This window comes from Thamnophis sirtalis, unplaced genomic scaffold (genome assembly GCF_051295495.1).
Source record: "Thamnophis sirtalis isolate CommonGarterSnake01/CBP01778 unplaced genomic scaffold, rThaSir2_p1.2 scaffold_13, whole genome shotgun sequence".
Classification (NCBI taxonomy): Eukaryota; Metazoa; Chordata; class Lepidosauria; order Squamata; family Natricidae; genus Thamnophis; species Thamnophis sirtalis.
In genome coordinates, this window is record NW_028261393.1 from 40,303,205 (window position 1) to 40,320,134 (window position 16,930).

The 16,930-nt window shown below is 41.1% G+C and overlaps 1 protein-coding gene across 1 annotated transcript in view; it reads right to left on the bottom strand.

Annotated features, from left to right (window-relative positions):
- The window catches only part of COL4A5 (collagen type IV alpha 5 chain), a 153,734-nt gene that overhangs the window by 9,072 nt on the left and 127,732 nt on the right, over positions 1 to 16,930 (bottom strand). The window contains exons 42-46 of the mRNA XM_087727340.1: positions 8,154 to 8,287; positions 5,730 to 5,802; positions 4,777 to 4,848; positions 817 to 945; positions 581 to 679 (exon numbers count right to left, since the gene is read on the bottom strand). Coding sequence (XP_087583466.1) covers positions 581 to 679; positions 817 to 945; positions 4,777 to 4,848; positions 5,730 to 5,802; positions 8,154 to 8,287 — 507 coding nt within the window. The remainder of the gene's footprint in view (positions 1 to 580; positions 680 to 816; positions 946 to 4,776; positions 4,849 to 5,729; positions 5,803 to 8,153; positions 8,288 to 16,930) is intronic.

Below are 16,930 nucleotides of genomic sequence, written 5' to 3' on the forward strand. Positions count from 1 at the left end.
GGGCATGCCAGGAGGAGACTCTATGGCAAGGGGTGGGTTTTCCGGTCAGCTCCACAATGGATAGGGCTTTCAGTTAGGACAAGTAAAGGATAAAGGAAGCCGCACTAGGAGGACACTATGGTGAGGCAACCGGACTTTCGGTCGGCTCCAGAATTGAATGGGGGGGGGCTTCCCTTTAAGACCTTTGTGGATCTTTGAGTGTTTAAGGCTGCCAACCCCTGTCTCAGAACATCCAGCCTTCCAAATAGGTTGGGCAAGCCCAAAGTTGACACAAATTGTCCAGGACCAATTTTGGAGAGACATCGCTTACGACCAGGATAGGAGACTTTGCTTCCTAACCTGACACAGCTGAAGTAAGACACTTTGTGACATTGGACTCTTTGCTTTGACACCATCCTGCCTTTTATCTGCTGGCAATGAAAGCTGAAGAAAAGCTTCCAAAGATTTTCATCTTCCTGGATATTCAGTTGAACGCCCCCCCCCCCGCCGCCCAAATGAGAATGTACCTCTGTCCCTTTTCATTGCTTGACACCCTCTTCTTCCCCCATTCCCATCAACAGAAATGATGCATTCACTTTACCTGGCTGTCCTGGGAGTCCTCTCTCCCCTTTACGTCCTGCTGGACCATCAGAACCAGAGGGACCATCACGTCCAGCATCACCAGGAAGACCAAATGAACCTATGGATATATTTTGCTTAATGAATTGGTTTAGATCGCTTGTAAAGACCCCCATCAAGATGACTTTAGTTGAATGTCAGAAGACATCTATCGAATGGCTTCCATCCATAATTGTGACCCGTCCAGAAAGAACTTACCTGGCAAACCTGGAGGCCCTGGGAGTCCAGGTAGACCCTTCATTCCAGGCTGCCCTGAAGGACCAGGTGGCCCTTGATCACCTTTAACCACAACTGTTTGTCCAGGTGTACCAGGTATACCTGGAGGACCTAGGATAAAGAGAACATTGAGAAACCTAAATCATTTAGTCAGGTGGTCCTTTGGATGGTTCGTGAAAAAGGATGGAATAAAACAGGGTCAATATCTAGCATTATGAGATGCCACCAGCAGAAGATGGATTGGTCTCATCCTGGTCTCAAAACTGTTTATTCAGGCCGAGTTAGAGAAGAGGTTGGCTTATCTCTCCTAGGCTTTACATCCTGCTTGGTACTGATAAGGAAAAAGGATATATGATCTGATATATAGCAAATATGCCCACAAAGAATTCCATCAATAATCAATTTCGCTTTATGGCATCCGAAAGGTTCCTAAGAGCAAAGAAGGCCAGCTGTTTACAGAAAAGACTTCTGAGTCAGAGCTAAAGTTGCTGCTATTGCTATTCTTATTGTACCAAACGATCTGCTTTCTATACACTTGACATCTGGAACAAAAGTTAGATATCAATGTTAGCTACCAATTATACTCGGCCAATACTAGGATTCGACTGATCTAGAGCAGGTCCAAGATTTGCATTTTCTCTGTTATATTAAGATTTTGTTGGTCCTGGAAGCGTTTATTTCTCCACTTTTTGAGTCCTACCCATCATAAACAAAGAATGACATCTAGCATAACACCTACCGTGTTTTTAGGATTATAAGATGCACCTAAATTTAGAAGAGGGAAACAACAACAAAAAAGAGGTTTTTGGCCTCTGCAACCTCATTTTTGGCCCTTTTTTGGGGGGCTTTTTCTGGCCCTTTTCCAGCCTTTTTTCTATCCATTTCTGAGGGTTTCTTGGCTCATTTGTGAGGTTTTTCTTGGCCTGTTTTGGAGGGGGGGGGTTGGCTCATTTTTAGGCATTTTTGGCACGTTTTAAAGGCTTTTTTTGTACATTTATTTTGGAAAAACAGGCTGAAAAAAGCCTCAAAACTGGCCCAAAAAAGCCACAAAAACGGGCTGAAAAAAGCCTCAAAAATGCTTTCCGAACTGCTAGGTTGGCAGAAGCTGTGACAAGTAACAGCAGCTCACTCCATTATGCAGCACTAGGGATTCGAACCACCAAACTCCCAACCTTTCAATCAACAAGCTCAGCATCCTAGCCCCTGAGCCACCGCATCCCACCATTTCCCAGATTCATTTAACCACCCTTTTACTAACTTAACTGTGATGATTCACTTAACAACTGTTAGAAGAAAAGTTGTAAAATGGGGCAAATTTCACTTAGAGGCTGCCTCACTTAGCAACATAAATTTGGGGCTCAATTGTGGTTGTAAGTCAAGGACTATTTTCCTAAACACATTTGGACTATGTTAGTATCCCCTAAATTAAAGTTGTATTGGAGCAGAACTCTTTTAATCGCCATAGCTTTTGTCAACCCAAGGTAGCCAGTCAAAAGGTAAAAACTGACCTATGGCCTGCTCACTTTGTGAGTGGGAAGCTTATTGTACAACACTGCTTGCATTCAATCTAGAACAGACACCATGAAAATTGGATCTGGAATAAACTGTGGGATTATGAGACAACACTTCATGTACAGATTAAGCTAAAAGGATTTGGGAAGGATCTGCAATAAGAGGTGCTAAATGTTGAAATCCAGACACACCAATCAATGGCTTTGGAAGAATTGCTTTTGCTACATAGCAAAATCTTGCTTTGTTCGTTGTGAATTACAGTCAGGGAAGAAGAAGGGAACCAGCAGACTTTTGATTATTCACTTTTGTTGCTTAGATTTCACATCTGCATTTTAACAAGCACAATCCTTATCAAGCAGGAAGCAAATGAGTTGAAGGAGAGAGAGGGGGGGAAGGGAGAGAAAGTGAAAGAGAGCTAGAAAGTGAAACAGAGAGAAAAAGACAGAGAAAGAGCTAGAAACAGAGAGAGAAAGTGAATGAAATAGAACTAGAAACAGAAAGAGAGAGAAAGTGAATGAAATAGAATTAGACACTGAAAAAGAGAGAAAAAGACAGAGAAAGAGCTAGAGAGTAAAAGAGAGAGAGAAAGAGAAAAAGAGAACATGAATGAAAGATTATATATATATATATATATATATATATATATATATATATATATATATATATATATATATATATATATATATATATATATAGAGAGAGAGAGAGAGAGAGAGAGAGAGAGAGAGAGAGAGAGAGAGAGAGAGAGAGAGAGAGAGAGAGAGAGAGAGAGAGAGAGAGAGAGAGAGAGAGAGATAGAGAGATAGATTGATTGATTCCTGGTTTTTAAGAAGAATGTTGCCAGCTGCCATCTTTGCAAACCAGAATGCCTGTGGATAAAGGTAACCTTTTTGGTTTAAAAAATTAGTCCTGTGAGAAACGGTTGAAAGAATGGAGCATGTTTAGTCTGTAAGATGAGAAGGCTGGCAGAAACCAGGTGAACATTCTTCCAATGCTGGAAACTTGCCACTTTTCCCAGTGCACAAGGCTAAACCCAACAGCATCATTTGTGAAAAAGTAGATTCTGGATGAACTTCTCAAGAACTTCACCATCAAGCCCTTGAGTCAAATGTGGCTTGGAGGCTAATTTCATGTTAACAATTTTAACATTCTTATGGATGAGATTAGTTCAGAGCTTTGTAAGTGTGATCTGGGGAAGAAGAAGATGCCAAAAAGAAGAAAACAGAGGTATTAAACAAAGACTGGGTGTTCCCATTCGGTCACCATAGGTCCCACTTCAGAAGATGATCTCTTCAAGAACATGCCCTTCAATCCTGAAAGAAGGTTGACATCTCCGTGACCCGACAAAAGCGCGAACGTGATAAGCGCGCCGACAACACCGTGGCGCTAAAACCGCGATGTCAAAAGCGCGCCGACAACAGCGCGCCGACAACAGCGCGCCAACAGAAGCACGATTTAATTTAAGGTAAGATTTACGGTTAGGTTTAGGGTTAGGTTTAGGGTTAGGTTTAGGGTCACGTTACAGCGTGCTTCTGTCGGCGCGCTTTTGTCGGCGCGCTTTAGGGCTAATTCGTCGCTCATTCGTCGCGCGGTTTAGTCACCGCGCTTTAGACACCGCGGTTTAGTCAGGCGCGCTTTTGTTGTGCGCGCATTTGTGGTGGAACCGACATCTCTTCTCTGGAATAATGGCCTCCAATAAGACCCCGCATGTTATTTGCTAATCACGTATTAGTTCCCTTTACATGAAAAGAACAGGTTGGACTAAATGTCCTGCATCAGTGGTTCTCAACCAGTGGTCCATGGACCCCTGGGGGGGCACGATGTTACAGGCGACTTGAATAAATATTATGATTTAAATCTTGGGAGTCCGTGGCCATTGTCCATGGCCACAAAAGGTATTAAAGGGGGTTTGTGGTGAAGAAAAGATTGAGAACCTCTGAACTACATCATCGACGCACAACTGGTGGTTATGAGAAGACTCATATCCCTGTTTTATATCCCTGAAATTTAAATCTCACATTAGTCAAACCACTGATTGCCTCTGATGAAGAAATAATCTGTAGCTCACAAAACCGATGCCTTCAAATAAAAAGTGGATAGACTTAAAGATGCTTCCAGACCTTTGGGTTGGGTTTTTTTTTGGCTATCTAAAGTAATATGGTTCTCTTCCTGCAGTCTCTTAAAATCAGATGTTTGACTCACTCAAATTCCCCAGATCCACAAGGCAACTGTCTTGGCTTGACTGGCCATTTTATGAAATCTTTGTTGAATCCACTCGATTCAGATGTAGCATGTGGCCATTTTTCTATGCTGTGAAACCATTTTATTCTATCTTGGGTTGGTTTTTTTTTAAAGGAAACAATGGGAATATATCTTAGAAAGCAACAATGGAAGCCAACTTTGGTAAACCTTAAGTCTCAGAATTCCTACCTGGGGAGCCAAAGGGTCCAGGGTCTCCTCCAGGGCCAGAAGGTCCCAAAGGTCCAGTAGGTCCCTTCAAACCTGAAAGCCAAAACCCACACAAGTTAATACAGGGTAGACATGAAGAGCCTATGATTTTACTCAATACTTGCTATTTATATGTACATTGTGAGCTTCTGCACCAGAGACAAATTCCTTGTGTGTTTGATCACATTGACCAATGAAGAATTCTGTTCTGTTCCATATTCCATTCTATTCTATTTTATTCTATTCTATTCTCGCTTCCCTATTATTCTATTCTATTCTATTCTACTCTATTCTCTCTTCCCTATTATTCTATTCTATTCTACTCTACTCTATTCTCTCTTCCCTATTATTTATTCTGTTCTGCTCTGTTCTGTTCTATTCCTCATTAATGCTTTTTTCGTCTACCTCTGACAGGGGAGATATCAAGCATGCATTAATTTCTCAAATGTCACTTATCTCACCAAGGGATGCCTAATTTATGGTTTTTATGGGTTCCCTAACTAACCACTTTTATTGGGGCCCATTGAGTTAACCAAAATTGTGCCAACTACATTTGGTGAGAGATCTCAGTAAAAAGGCCAAAGTGTTAAGGAAAAATGGCAAGACAGAAGGAAATGGCCTATCATTTCGACCTTCATGAAGGCATAGACCTCAAGCAAGAGGAATCTTCTAATATCTTCTCAGTTACAATAGGTCACACATGCAATTTTTAAAAATGAAATTGCTGATATTTTAAAAACTCTCCCACTCTTTTTCTCTGAGATTTGTGGGTGGAAAGTTGGAAGTATTCATCCTGGTTATTCTCAAACTTATGGGTTTGGATTTGGTGACCTAGGGCAAAACAGCTGAGCTCTAAAGAATAGAAAAAAACATGGAGAACATCTTCCAAGGTTGATCTCAAATAACCAGCCTAAGGCAAATATTGTTCTGAATACCTGGAAATCCTGGTACTCCAGGAACACCTGAGTCTCCCTTCATCCCATTCAGGCCTGGGCGTCCAGGTTCACCCTGTGTCATCAGAACAATGGTTAGTATTTCCATCATCAAAGAATATCAAAGGGAAAGAAAACATCAGTTGAGAAGCAAAAGGAGAACATTCAATGGGGAATTCCTCAGTGATGAAAAAAAAAGTTGGATAAGCAATATAGGTTAGATGAGTACCTTATTTTTCCGAGTATAAGACGCTCCAAAGTATAAGATGCACTTAGATTTTGGGGAGGAAAACAAGGGGAAAAATCTACCTCTGGCTCCTAGCAATTTCCCTCCTTGCAACAAACAGCAAACAGTACAGACAATATACCCTGTTTGTAGTGATACATTTCAGACTATACTTGTATAGAAGCTGTTAAAATTGATGTGGCTTTCTGAAAGTATACTATTCTCTGCTATTTAAAAGAAGATACAATAGCATTGGACGTCTTCAGATCAAGCATTTATTTTAAAAAGCTTCTTCATTTTGTTAAGCTGTCTAGAACAATACTAAAGCAGTCTTTAAAAAATAAGTCTAATCATTTGAACATTCTGTAGGCATTTATAGTTATTGACTTACCTCCTTGTAGCAATCAGCCTGATTAGCACAAGAAAAAAAAATCTGATCTGCCTCTTATCAATTTGCCCGGTGGAGCAAACAGCAAGTTTCGCTTTCAATTTCAGCATGGGCTGTTTCAGGCTGCAGGGATTGCCATAGCCTCTTGCCACCTCTGCAAGCTCCATTTTCCTGTTTGCTGCAAGGAAGTAAATTGCTGGGAGGCAGAGGCCAAAGAGTGGGGGTTGGTGAGTGTGTGGGCTACATTTGATGTATAAGATGCACCCAAATTTCCCCCCTCTTTTTGGGAGGAAAATGGTGTGTCTTATACTCCGAAAAATGCAGTACTCTTCAGCCATCAAGGGTATTCTTTGATATCAAAGCACCAATCCAGGATATATTGCTTAATGGCTGTGGTGAAGAGCCATTATGTTGCAATCAAGCTAACTGCAGTCACACTCGATGATTATCCTTTGAAAAATATTTTTGGGTGGGTTCCATCAGAGGAGCACCTACACTTCAGCCTCTAGGGGAGGGAACTCTGGCTCTGAAGAGGTAAAGGTCCATTTAGATTCAGTGCAAAGTATATGTTGCTGCCTCATTAACAAAACATGTATGCAGTGGTGGGATTCAAATAATTTAACAACCGGTTCTCTGCCCTAATGACCAGCTGGGTAGGTGGGGCTTGGTGGCCATGTGACTGAGTGGGCATGGCCAATTCAACGTCACTCAGGTTGATGGGCTCTTCGCCTTAGCTGTTACAATAAGGATTAACCGGAGAGGCAGTTTCTGTAAGTAGGGCAATAAAGATTAGGCTAGAAACAACACCAGAGTGTTTCCTTCCTGCCTTCCTTACAGGATTAGCCCTGTAAAGTGGGAAAAAATAGGAGATTTCTTCCAACATCCTGTTCTCCAAACTGCTTAGAAAGTTAACAACTGGTTCTCCAGAATAGGTGCGAACCGGCTGAATCCCACCACTGGTTGTATGGTCGGCTTCTTTCAGGTGCTGCCAAGTGCAATGAATGTGCCCACACCATATCTGAAGTACCTTCCCTGCTTCTGTTACTCCTATTCTGCTTCTGTTACTTTCCAAGCAAACCTGTGATATCCAGACAGTAGAAGAGAGCTGAACATCTGAACCAGGCAATCCTACAGAACAATTTGAAATGATTCTTCTGAAAATCGTAACCTAAAGCAGGTCCTTGCTTGTTCTGTCCTTCTAATCTGTTGTCAGAGCCAGACATCCTACAATTGTTCTGCTTGCTGCCTTATGAAGTTACCTTTCCAGATAAACAACTAATTAACAACTAACATTCCAAGGCTTAGACCACTGAGGGCTAACCTTTTTGGCATTGAGTGCCGAAATTGGTGTGTGTGTGTGCACGCACATGCACGCGTGTATGCCAGAGCACCAGAACCCAGAAGAGAGCAGCTGGCCACTGTGCATGGGCACCGTCACCAGCTGCCCTCTTCCATGTTTCAGTGCTCTAGCATGCGTGACAGCTGGTCCAGCACACATGTGCACCAGCCAGCTGCTGTCTTCCGGGTTCTGGCACACGTATGCGCACCGGCCAGTTAGTCTTTGTGCAAAGACCATCTGACCGGCACATACTCGAACCCGGAAGAGCAGCTGGTGATGGCACGTGTGCCCAGAGAGAGTGTCCTGAGTGCCACCTGTGGGCACCTGTGCCGTAGGTTTGCCATCTTGGGCTTAGACTGACATATCACCCAAGTGGATGGGATTTGTTCTCAAAGGGGGATAAAATTCCCCCACTTGCCTCTTGGTTCCACTGTATTAGAAACCATTGTTCTGCCTCTCCCGTTTCCTACTTACCGGCTGTCCAGGTGCCCCTTGATCTCCCTTCAGTCCGGGCAGTCCAGGCTGACCTATCTGTCCAGGGTTTCCTTTTTCTCCTTTCACTCCCCCAATCCCGGGTGGTCCACGGGGTCCTTCAGGCCCAGGAAGACCTTCAAGTTGCAACACAGAATTGGGGTGTCAGCGCAACGTCACTCTCCTTAGAATTCAGCACTCTTCTCTGTGCGGTCTTGCACTAAAAGACCACACCCTTTTATGTCTGTGGGACATTTTAGGTTCAAGGGGAAGGCCAGCCAAGGAAGGGCCTGCCCAGATGTTGGGGTGGTGGTTATGGTTATATTAATTTATAATGTTTTGTGCCTTAGTTTTTGAGCATAGACTGTCCAAGATACCGTTGACCTTTTCTTATTGTATTTAATTGACCATTTTGTTCCATTTTGTTCAAGTATTCTTTGATTAATTTTATTCTACATGGGAAATGACCAGGGAGGAAAGAACACTTATTTTTTTTGGGGGGGGGGGGAACCAGCATGGAGAGGGATTTTGGTAATACAAAATTGGAGGGCCCATACTATTTCCTCTTGAGATGTATTTATAGAACCCTGGGATTGGAACGGAAGGTTGGGTCCTCTAAGCAGAGTTGTGTACTGTATATTCCTACAGAATTATAGGAAACTATGGGTGGCAACCACAGGGAGTTCAGAGCTGCCATAAAATGGGATTTCGGGTGGGGGGCTCACCAATCTGGAAACCCAGGTGATCTCCTGAGGCCTTGCAGAGTGTAAAGGGCTGGTACAGGCAGAGGTGAGGAGAAGAAGAACATGTATCTTTGGTGGACATTCTCATATCAATGAAAGCAACTTTAATATTGTTTGGTCAACAAACTCAACCATCTATGGTTTCCTCTCTTTAAAATCAGCAGACAAAAACGGGGACTAACCAGCCCATAATTATTAATGAAATAGTATCGATGAAGATAAGGACAATGGACATGGGGGACAGGGGAAAGGAGCAGTCCCCATCTTTGAGGCAATCTTTACATTTTGATTTAATCCTTCCTTCCTTCCTTCCTTCCTTCCTTCCTTCCTTCCTTCCTTCCTTCCTTCCTTCCTTTTCTTCCTTCATCTGAGGCCTTTCAACAAATGGAAGGTGATCATTAATAGTTTAACATAGAAAAGGTATTTGGCATCTTCAATAAAAATTGAGATAAAAGTATACGGTGCTTTTCATGTTTTAAACACATTCTACCACAGAATGGCAGGATGTAGATGCTACTATTAAAACCCCAAATCAGAATTCACCAATATGATATCCTCCTGATACATTGGAGCTGAATTCCTATAATATTCAACTGAGATGGGCAAGAATTGGACAAATTTGTTTTAAATGAATTAACTGGGTGCCTGTCCTGAAGATGCTGGCAATTTCTGTGCTATTTCTGCCACGTGAATATGATTTTCTTAAATTAATCAGTTAGTGTGGTTTTTTTAAAAGTTTGATTGAAGGGAATGTTGATCTCATGAAATGCTTTCAACCATAGAAGTAAAAGGAAGAGATAGCATATATCAAGGGATAATAATCCACCAAACTCAGATTGCCTTTTAAAGACTACAAAATTAATACTAATTGGAAAATTGAGGTAACAAAAAAATGAGGAAAGTTAAGGTAACAATAACAACAGCAACAAAAGATCTGGTAATTGTTATATCATGTGAACAGAAATATTAAGAACATTAAGAACAGTATAAGAAAATTATAATCACAATTCTTAAAACACCACAAGGTTTTGCTTAACAACGCCCCCTCCTCAAGTTGTAATTAAACACAAAAATCCCAGTTAAAAAATATTTTTTCAACAGCATTAGGAAAAACAGATTCACTGTTTAGGTTCCACATTTTCAAGTGACAACACATGAATTCAGAACCTCAACTTAGTTCAATTGTAACAATGGTTAACAGAAACAAGCCAGCTTTGTGAAGTAGGGTTGTTGTAAAGTACCAAATGCCCCCATTCTCAAAGTTTGCATAACACGCATAAGGCTAAAATGGTGGTGGGCTGAATTACAAATCAATGTACCGTTGTAGGAGAAGGAGCAACAGAACCTAGGGTTGGAGTTAAAAGAGGGATCAATCTAGAATCCCTATGTAGCCACAAGTGAACTAAATCCAATCCTCTTGAATTCTGTTGACCCGTATCTAACTCCAAGCAGGTGCTATTAGTTGAAAAGATTCCTGTGCGTAGGCTATGTAACAATAAATCAGTTTATTTGGACTTTCAGGTATGAACCTCATCTTTCATACCCGACAGCGGTGTTCCCAAAACAGATGTTTTGAAGTTGGCTTGTTCAATAAAGCACAGTTCAAGCTAACCATGGACTGATTTAAATTGGATATGAACAAAAGTATGATGCAGAATTTTTTTTATGGCCACACAGGTCTATGTTAATACGGGGTAATGTTAAACCATGATTAACTGTTATATCTTATGCAACCAGTATCTAAGTTAACAGCAAAATAACATTGTCAGGCAACCAATACAGTCAAACAAACTAGCTAAGTTAAGAATCTAACCTGGATGACCTGGAAGAGTCAGAGTTCACCAAAGGCCAATGTTCGTTGTTAGGGGGAAGATATGAGATATAACAGTGCAAAACAAGACGACTAGTTAGAATTAGCATTCATAAGCTGATACTACACAGAGAAAACCCATCTCACCAGCATATTTTGTATTTACAGATTGCAAACGTGCATGCACAGACAACTCCCTCTCCCACATCCTCAAAATATACCATGTGTTTCTACACAAAATAATTTAGATATACAACTTATTCTGGTGATAAGGCTGCTACAACTCGTCAAAGTCAACCTTAGTTGACATTCTACTGAGCAAGGCTCAATATCTGTTAGTTTCAGGTAAACAATAATGGCATCTATTTTTGTGACCATTTCACTGACTTGGCTGCAGAAGGGACAACCTGGTTGAGACCAACTGGAGGTACAGGCAAACCTCAACTTACAACAGTTCACATAGTGACCAATTACAATGGCACTGAAAAAGGGACTTATGACCATTTTTCACATGAGCGTTGCAGCAGCCTCATGGTCACCTGATCAAACTTCAGATGCTTGGCAACTGACTCATATTTATGATGGTTTCAGTATCCTGGGGTCATGTGATCCCCTTTTGTGACCATTTGACAAGCCAAGTCAAGGGTGAAGCCAGGTTTACTCAATCACCGTGTTAGTAACTTGGCAAGAAAGATCATAAAAATGGGGAAAATTTCAGTTAACAAATGTCTCAGTAGCAACAGAAATTTTGGGCTCAACTGTAGTTGTAAGTCGAGGACTACCTGCACTTGCCCCAGTGATCTTGGAAACGGTTATCTAAGTTCTCCAAGACTGTATGATTTATTGGGGTATAAGAAAGGATCTTCACAGAGCCACTATTTTTGAGGCTCTTGGAAGAAAAGGTTCATTTTATGAAGCTTAAACCGTTTTGCAGATTTGAACTAAAAGCAATTTCTTTTGCATTGCCATTAAGAACAAGAGGCCAGGTAATTTCTCTCGTAATCATCCTGAGTGGGATTAACCAAATTTTGTTTATGCTAAGCACGATAAGGCAGAACATGACTAGGAAATGTCATCTGGCTTGTAGGCTACACTTCAAAAATTTTAAAAAATCTCAAAAGCTACTTTATTGCCAAAAAAAATCATAGCAATAGCAATAGCAATAATTAGGCTTATATACCGCTTCATAGGGCTTTCAGCCCTCTCTAAGCGGTTTACAGAGTCAGCATATTGCCCCCAACAACAATCTGGGTCCTCATTTTACCCTCCTCGGAAGGATGGAAGGCTGAGTCAACCTTGAGCCTGGTGGGATTTGAACAGCCAAACTGCTGAACTGCAGTGCTGCATTTAACCACTGCGCCACTGCGCCACCATCATGGGATTCCAGCTCAATTCAAAGGTAATGTTTCTTTTGCCTGTGTTAATCAATCCTGCTAGTGACACTAATAGTGATGCTATTATCAATACTATTATTAAAACACTTGAATATAATGCAAAGGTATATTTACTATGTATTAATACTTAAAACATAGCTGCCGATTGTTTCTGTAATAGGTTTATGATATCCATCTTGATCCTCTCCAAAATAGTTGATAAAGGATAAAGGAACATGGAGTTGATACTCACAGTTTACTGTCAGTGAAATATTCACAAAAATATAAAGATACAAAGAATCCATGCAATTTATCAACAATAAATTAGGAAATACATATGCATAAGTTTTCATCTCACTTGTTTCTCTGCATTCTTGGTTGATCATTCTATATTAATGCTAAACAAAAGATTAGACTAACCAAAACTTTCTATTGCAAAACAGAATCCAAGTTTTGCTAAGCCTTTCCAAGATACACAAACAGAAAGTAACCAATCTTTGTTGCTTCACCATTTTCCATTTCCTTTTTCCAATTAATTAAACTGCACTTTTAATGAGCCACAGTTGATTGCTCTATTTAAGTAACATTTAGATTCAGAACTTTTCTATGGCTGTGCTCATGAAGATTTGTTTCTGAAAAGTTATCTTAGCAAAACTTTCATTATTTCTTTTTATTCCATTTCTTACAAATGTGTATGCCAAGTCAACTTTGTGTTACAGAAATATACACACACAATACGATTTCGTCTCATCAACATTATCTTACTACAAGAAAAAAAATCTACTGTAGTTGCAACTAGAAAACATACATTGAAGCTAAAACCTTCCTAGAGCTAAACGCTCTGCTTTTTTACCCAGAATTGAGTCTGAATTCAATAGGGATTTAAAGGTAAAGGTGAAGGTTGCCCTCGCACATATGTGCTAGTCATTTCCGACTGTAGGGGGCGGTGCTCATCTCTGTTTCAAAGCCGAAGAGCCAGCACTGTCAGAAGATGGCTCTGTGGTCATGTGGCTGGCATGACTCAATGCTGAAGGTGCATAGAACGCTGTGACCTTCCCACCAAAGATGGTCCCTATTTTTTCTACTTGCATTTTTATATGCTTTTGAACTGCTAGTTTGGCAGTAATGGGATCTCACCCTGTTATGCAGCGCTGGGGATTTGAACTGCCGAACTGTCAACCTTTCTGATCGACAAGCTCAGTGTCTTAGCCACTGAACTGCCATGTTCATAGGGATTTACTCCTAGGTAAACTTACAAAAGGACAGATCCATTTTATTACAGCCTCATCCAAATGGGACTCTCAGTATAAACAAACAAGAGGAGAATTGCAGTGCAAAGGCATACAGTATGTGATTCCAAATGCTAATAAATCATCTTTATTGCTTACGTCTATGGAGATCCTCAGTCATCCAGGCCGTGGTTGTCCCAAAGGTGCTTTTTTAGGAGGCAAATGACTTCCTTGCATGAGCTTCTTGGATGAGAAGTGAAATGTCTTCAAAGAAGGACCAGAAACTCCAGTTGCCTCTTGAAAAAGCACCTAAGGGTTTATAGCTTAAAGGTAAAGATTCCCCTCGCACATATGTGCTAGTCATTCCCAACTCTAGGGGGCAGTGCTCATTTCCGTTTTAAAGCCAAACAGCCAGCGCTGTTATCGCTTATGTTATGGCAAATGGGATCATGCCCATAGCATCACATTGATTCTACCAAAAACAAGATGGTTATAAATGATCAGTAAACATGCTTTATTTTCAACTGGGCCACGATCCTTGCAATTTGCGGAATAAACAAACCCCACATTTGATTTTTTTTAAAAAAAATGTGGGCAAAGTGTGAGACTTTCGTACAAATTTAGAGTTAGACCATAATCTTTTTTTCTTTCAATTTTAATGGTGTTTCTCAATCAAACCTCTGCCTTTGCCTGACTGTACATATAGGATAGATTGATGACTTGGCATACACATTCTGGCGAAGAAAGCATCTTTATCCAAAACATACATTTAATGTCATGCAAAAGGTATTACTCTAGAGTTAATGCGCTAACCTGTGGCACCTGGAAGGAGGTGATCAAAAGTTCACCAAGGCCATCATTACAAAGAAAAATATCAATATAGTTAGACACATAAAGAAACCGATACGTTTTCACAGCGATTCATCTACATTTCTCTTTTTAAAAAATGCCATGGGTATACCAAACTGTCATCATGATCAAACATTAATTAATTAATTAATTGTTTTTACAGTGGAAGCCTGAGCCCCAAGTGGGAAAAAAATTATTTAGGCTGCTCCCGGGATGCCGTCTGGAATAACTGCACGTTATTCCAGGTGGTCCTCAACTTACAACCATTCATTTGGTGACCATTCAAAGTTACAAGTTGAAAACATAGATGTATAGATACAGGAATGATTAGGGATGTATAAAAAGGTGTTTGAATAACCAATGGCTATGCTAGTACCGTCAGAAAGGATTGTAACTTATACAAAACTTATGTTTAAAGGTATTTGTATTTTAAAGTTTTTAATTTTCAATAAAGGTTTAAAAATTAGAGAAAAAAAGGTGACAAGTTGAAAAAGGGGACTTACAACCAGTTCTGGCACTTAAGATTGTCACAGAAACAACCCCCACCCCTCCACCCCAAAGTCAGAGGAACAAGATTTCGGTACTTGGTACTAACAGTGGTCATGTGATCACTATCTACCGATTCCCACAAGCAAAGTCAATTTGGGGGGGGGGGAGAGAAAATGCATTCTCTTAATGAACCATGTCATAAAATTGGGGTCAACTTACTTAACAAGCAACAGAACACCTGGTTCCAGTTATGGTTGTAAGTCGAGAACTACCTATATATCAAAAGCATCTCCATGTGAGGACTAGCTGCAAGAGGTCAGCCAAAGGTGCAACCCTCCAACCAATGAGGGACAATCGCTGTCAACCAAATACATTGTTCTTATGTATTTACCTCTCTTTCTTTGCGGTTGCAGCTGCTTTCTTGTCCAATCATTATTGAGTTACATTCCAGGGGTTGATTCCGTCAACCAGAGACCAATTGAATTTCCTTTTACTCATAACAACAGTTTGGTCTTTGCCCACTGGTGGATGCATGGTAGCATGAGATGAATACCTACATTCTACATGCAGTGAAAACAAAGGTGATGGAAACAATGCCACAGGGCCATTACTAGCACTGCCTCTTAGTCACATATCTACAGTGACAGCATCTTCATCTAATTTAGTTGTCTCCCAATGCTACTACCTTGTTTCCCCAAAAATATGACCTACCCCAAAAAGTAAGTCCTAGCTTGATTTTTACATCTGTGCCCAATATAAGCCCTGGCCCCTAAAATAAGCCCTAATTAAGATCCCGCCCACTCCAGGGTGTACAGGTAAAAATTAAGTTAGGGTAGGGATGTGGGCGGGGGGATGAAGTGTCCTACTTCTTCACAGTTGCAGCCAGGTCTCGCACACCCCGACACCAGTGGTGGGTTTCTAGAGGTTGGGACCAGTTGGGTTGAACCGGTAGTAATTTCGCTGCCTGGATTGCTGAAACTGTCAATGACCCAGGCCTGCCACACCCCAAACTGGTGCTCCCATAGGCACCACCGTTTTGGTTTTTGCTTCTGCACATGAGCAGAGCAATTTTTTATTGCATTAGTGGTCAAATGTGCATGCGCATGATGTGCGCACATGCAAAATAGCACCCACACCGAACCGGCTGTATGCCAGCAGCAACCCACCCCTGCCCGACACCTGCCTTGCTGGCCCATTTCTTCTGCAGCCGGCAAGGCTTTCCTGAAGGCCTCTGCAGCCGATAACAGAGCTCTGGATTGCTGGCCACAGAAGAAGTTCCTGAAGGCCACTGACAGCGAAAAGGAGGCAATGCACATAAGTGAGGTGAGTCAGTGGATGACACCTCCTGAAAATAAGACCTGGTGCCTTTTTTGGTGGCAAAAAAATTATAAAAATAAGACAGAGTCTTATTTGGGGGAAAACATGGGTAAATGAAGGGAATATGTATGTGTGTTAATATTGTCTTCTTTCAAATTATTCTGCTAACATGTGGAACTACCCAACAGAGTTCTTCTTCAAACACCTTGCATTTACTTCAAAGGGATTGATGAGAAGTCCTAGATGTGTGTTCTATTGCTTCCCTTGTTCCCCAGTAGGTACCAGATTCAATGTTTGTCTGAATGCTTATCCTTGATGTCTGAATGTTTAACATCTAACATATCTGGTGTAAATGCTTTAATCTGTAATTGCACAGGTATGCTTATATCCAGTTAACAAGCTGTTATCATCATCCTTCATCCTTGTGGTACAATGACGGTATTTGTACACTCTATTTGTATGCCCTCTTCAGGTTTTTGTGGTGGGAATATATTTCTGGGATAAACAGGTTTTAAAGGACATGTAAATATGAAAGTCAGAATGCTCAGCCTTTCTCTTATGTAAAGTATGAACAGAATTTTATCTGACGTTGGGGGTGTTATGTTAATATTTAACCAAGGTCAGTTAGAAGCCAACAGAGACTCTGTTGGTTCTAAAGGCTGAAGGCTAGGTTGGAGTAAAGCAATGGCAAACCACTTCCTATATCTGCCAAAAAACCTCCATGGGCATACCCATCAAGACAGCAAAATCAAACTTGACTTAAAACAGTGTCCCTCAACCTTTTGGGCACTAGGAGCCGGTTCCATGGCAAAATTGGTTGCCGAACATTTCATTACCAAGCTAGGTAGCATCTTCAGTGGACTTTAGGGGGTGTCAGTGTCAGTGTTCTTCTGTTTATAAGGGCATTGTGTGGTCACTAGGCTTGTGATGGGTCAGGTGTGAGTGTGTCAAATGAAGGTCTTGTGATAGG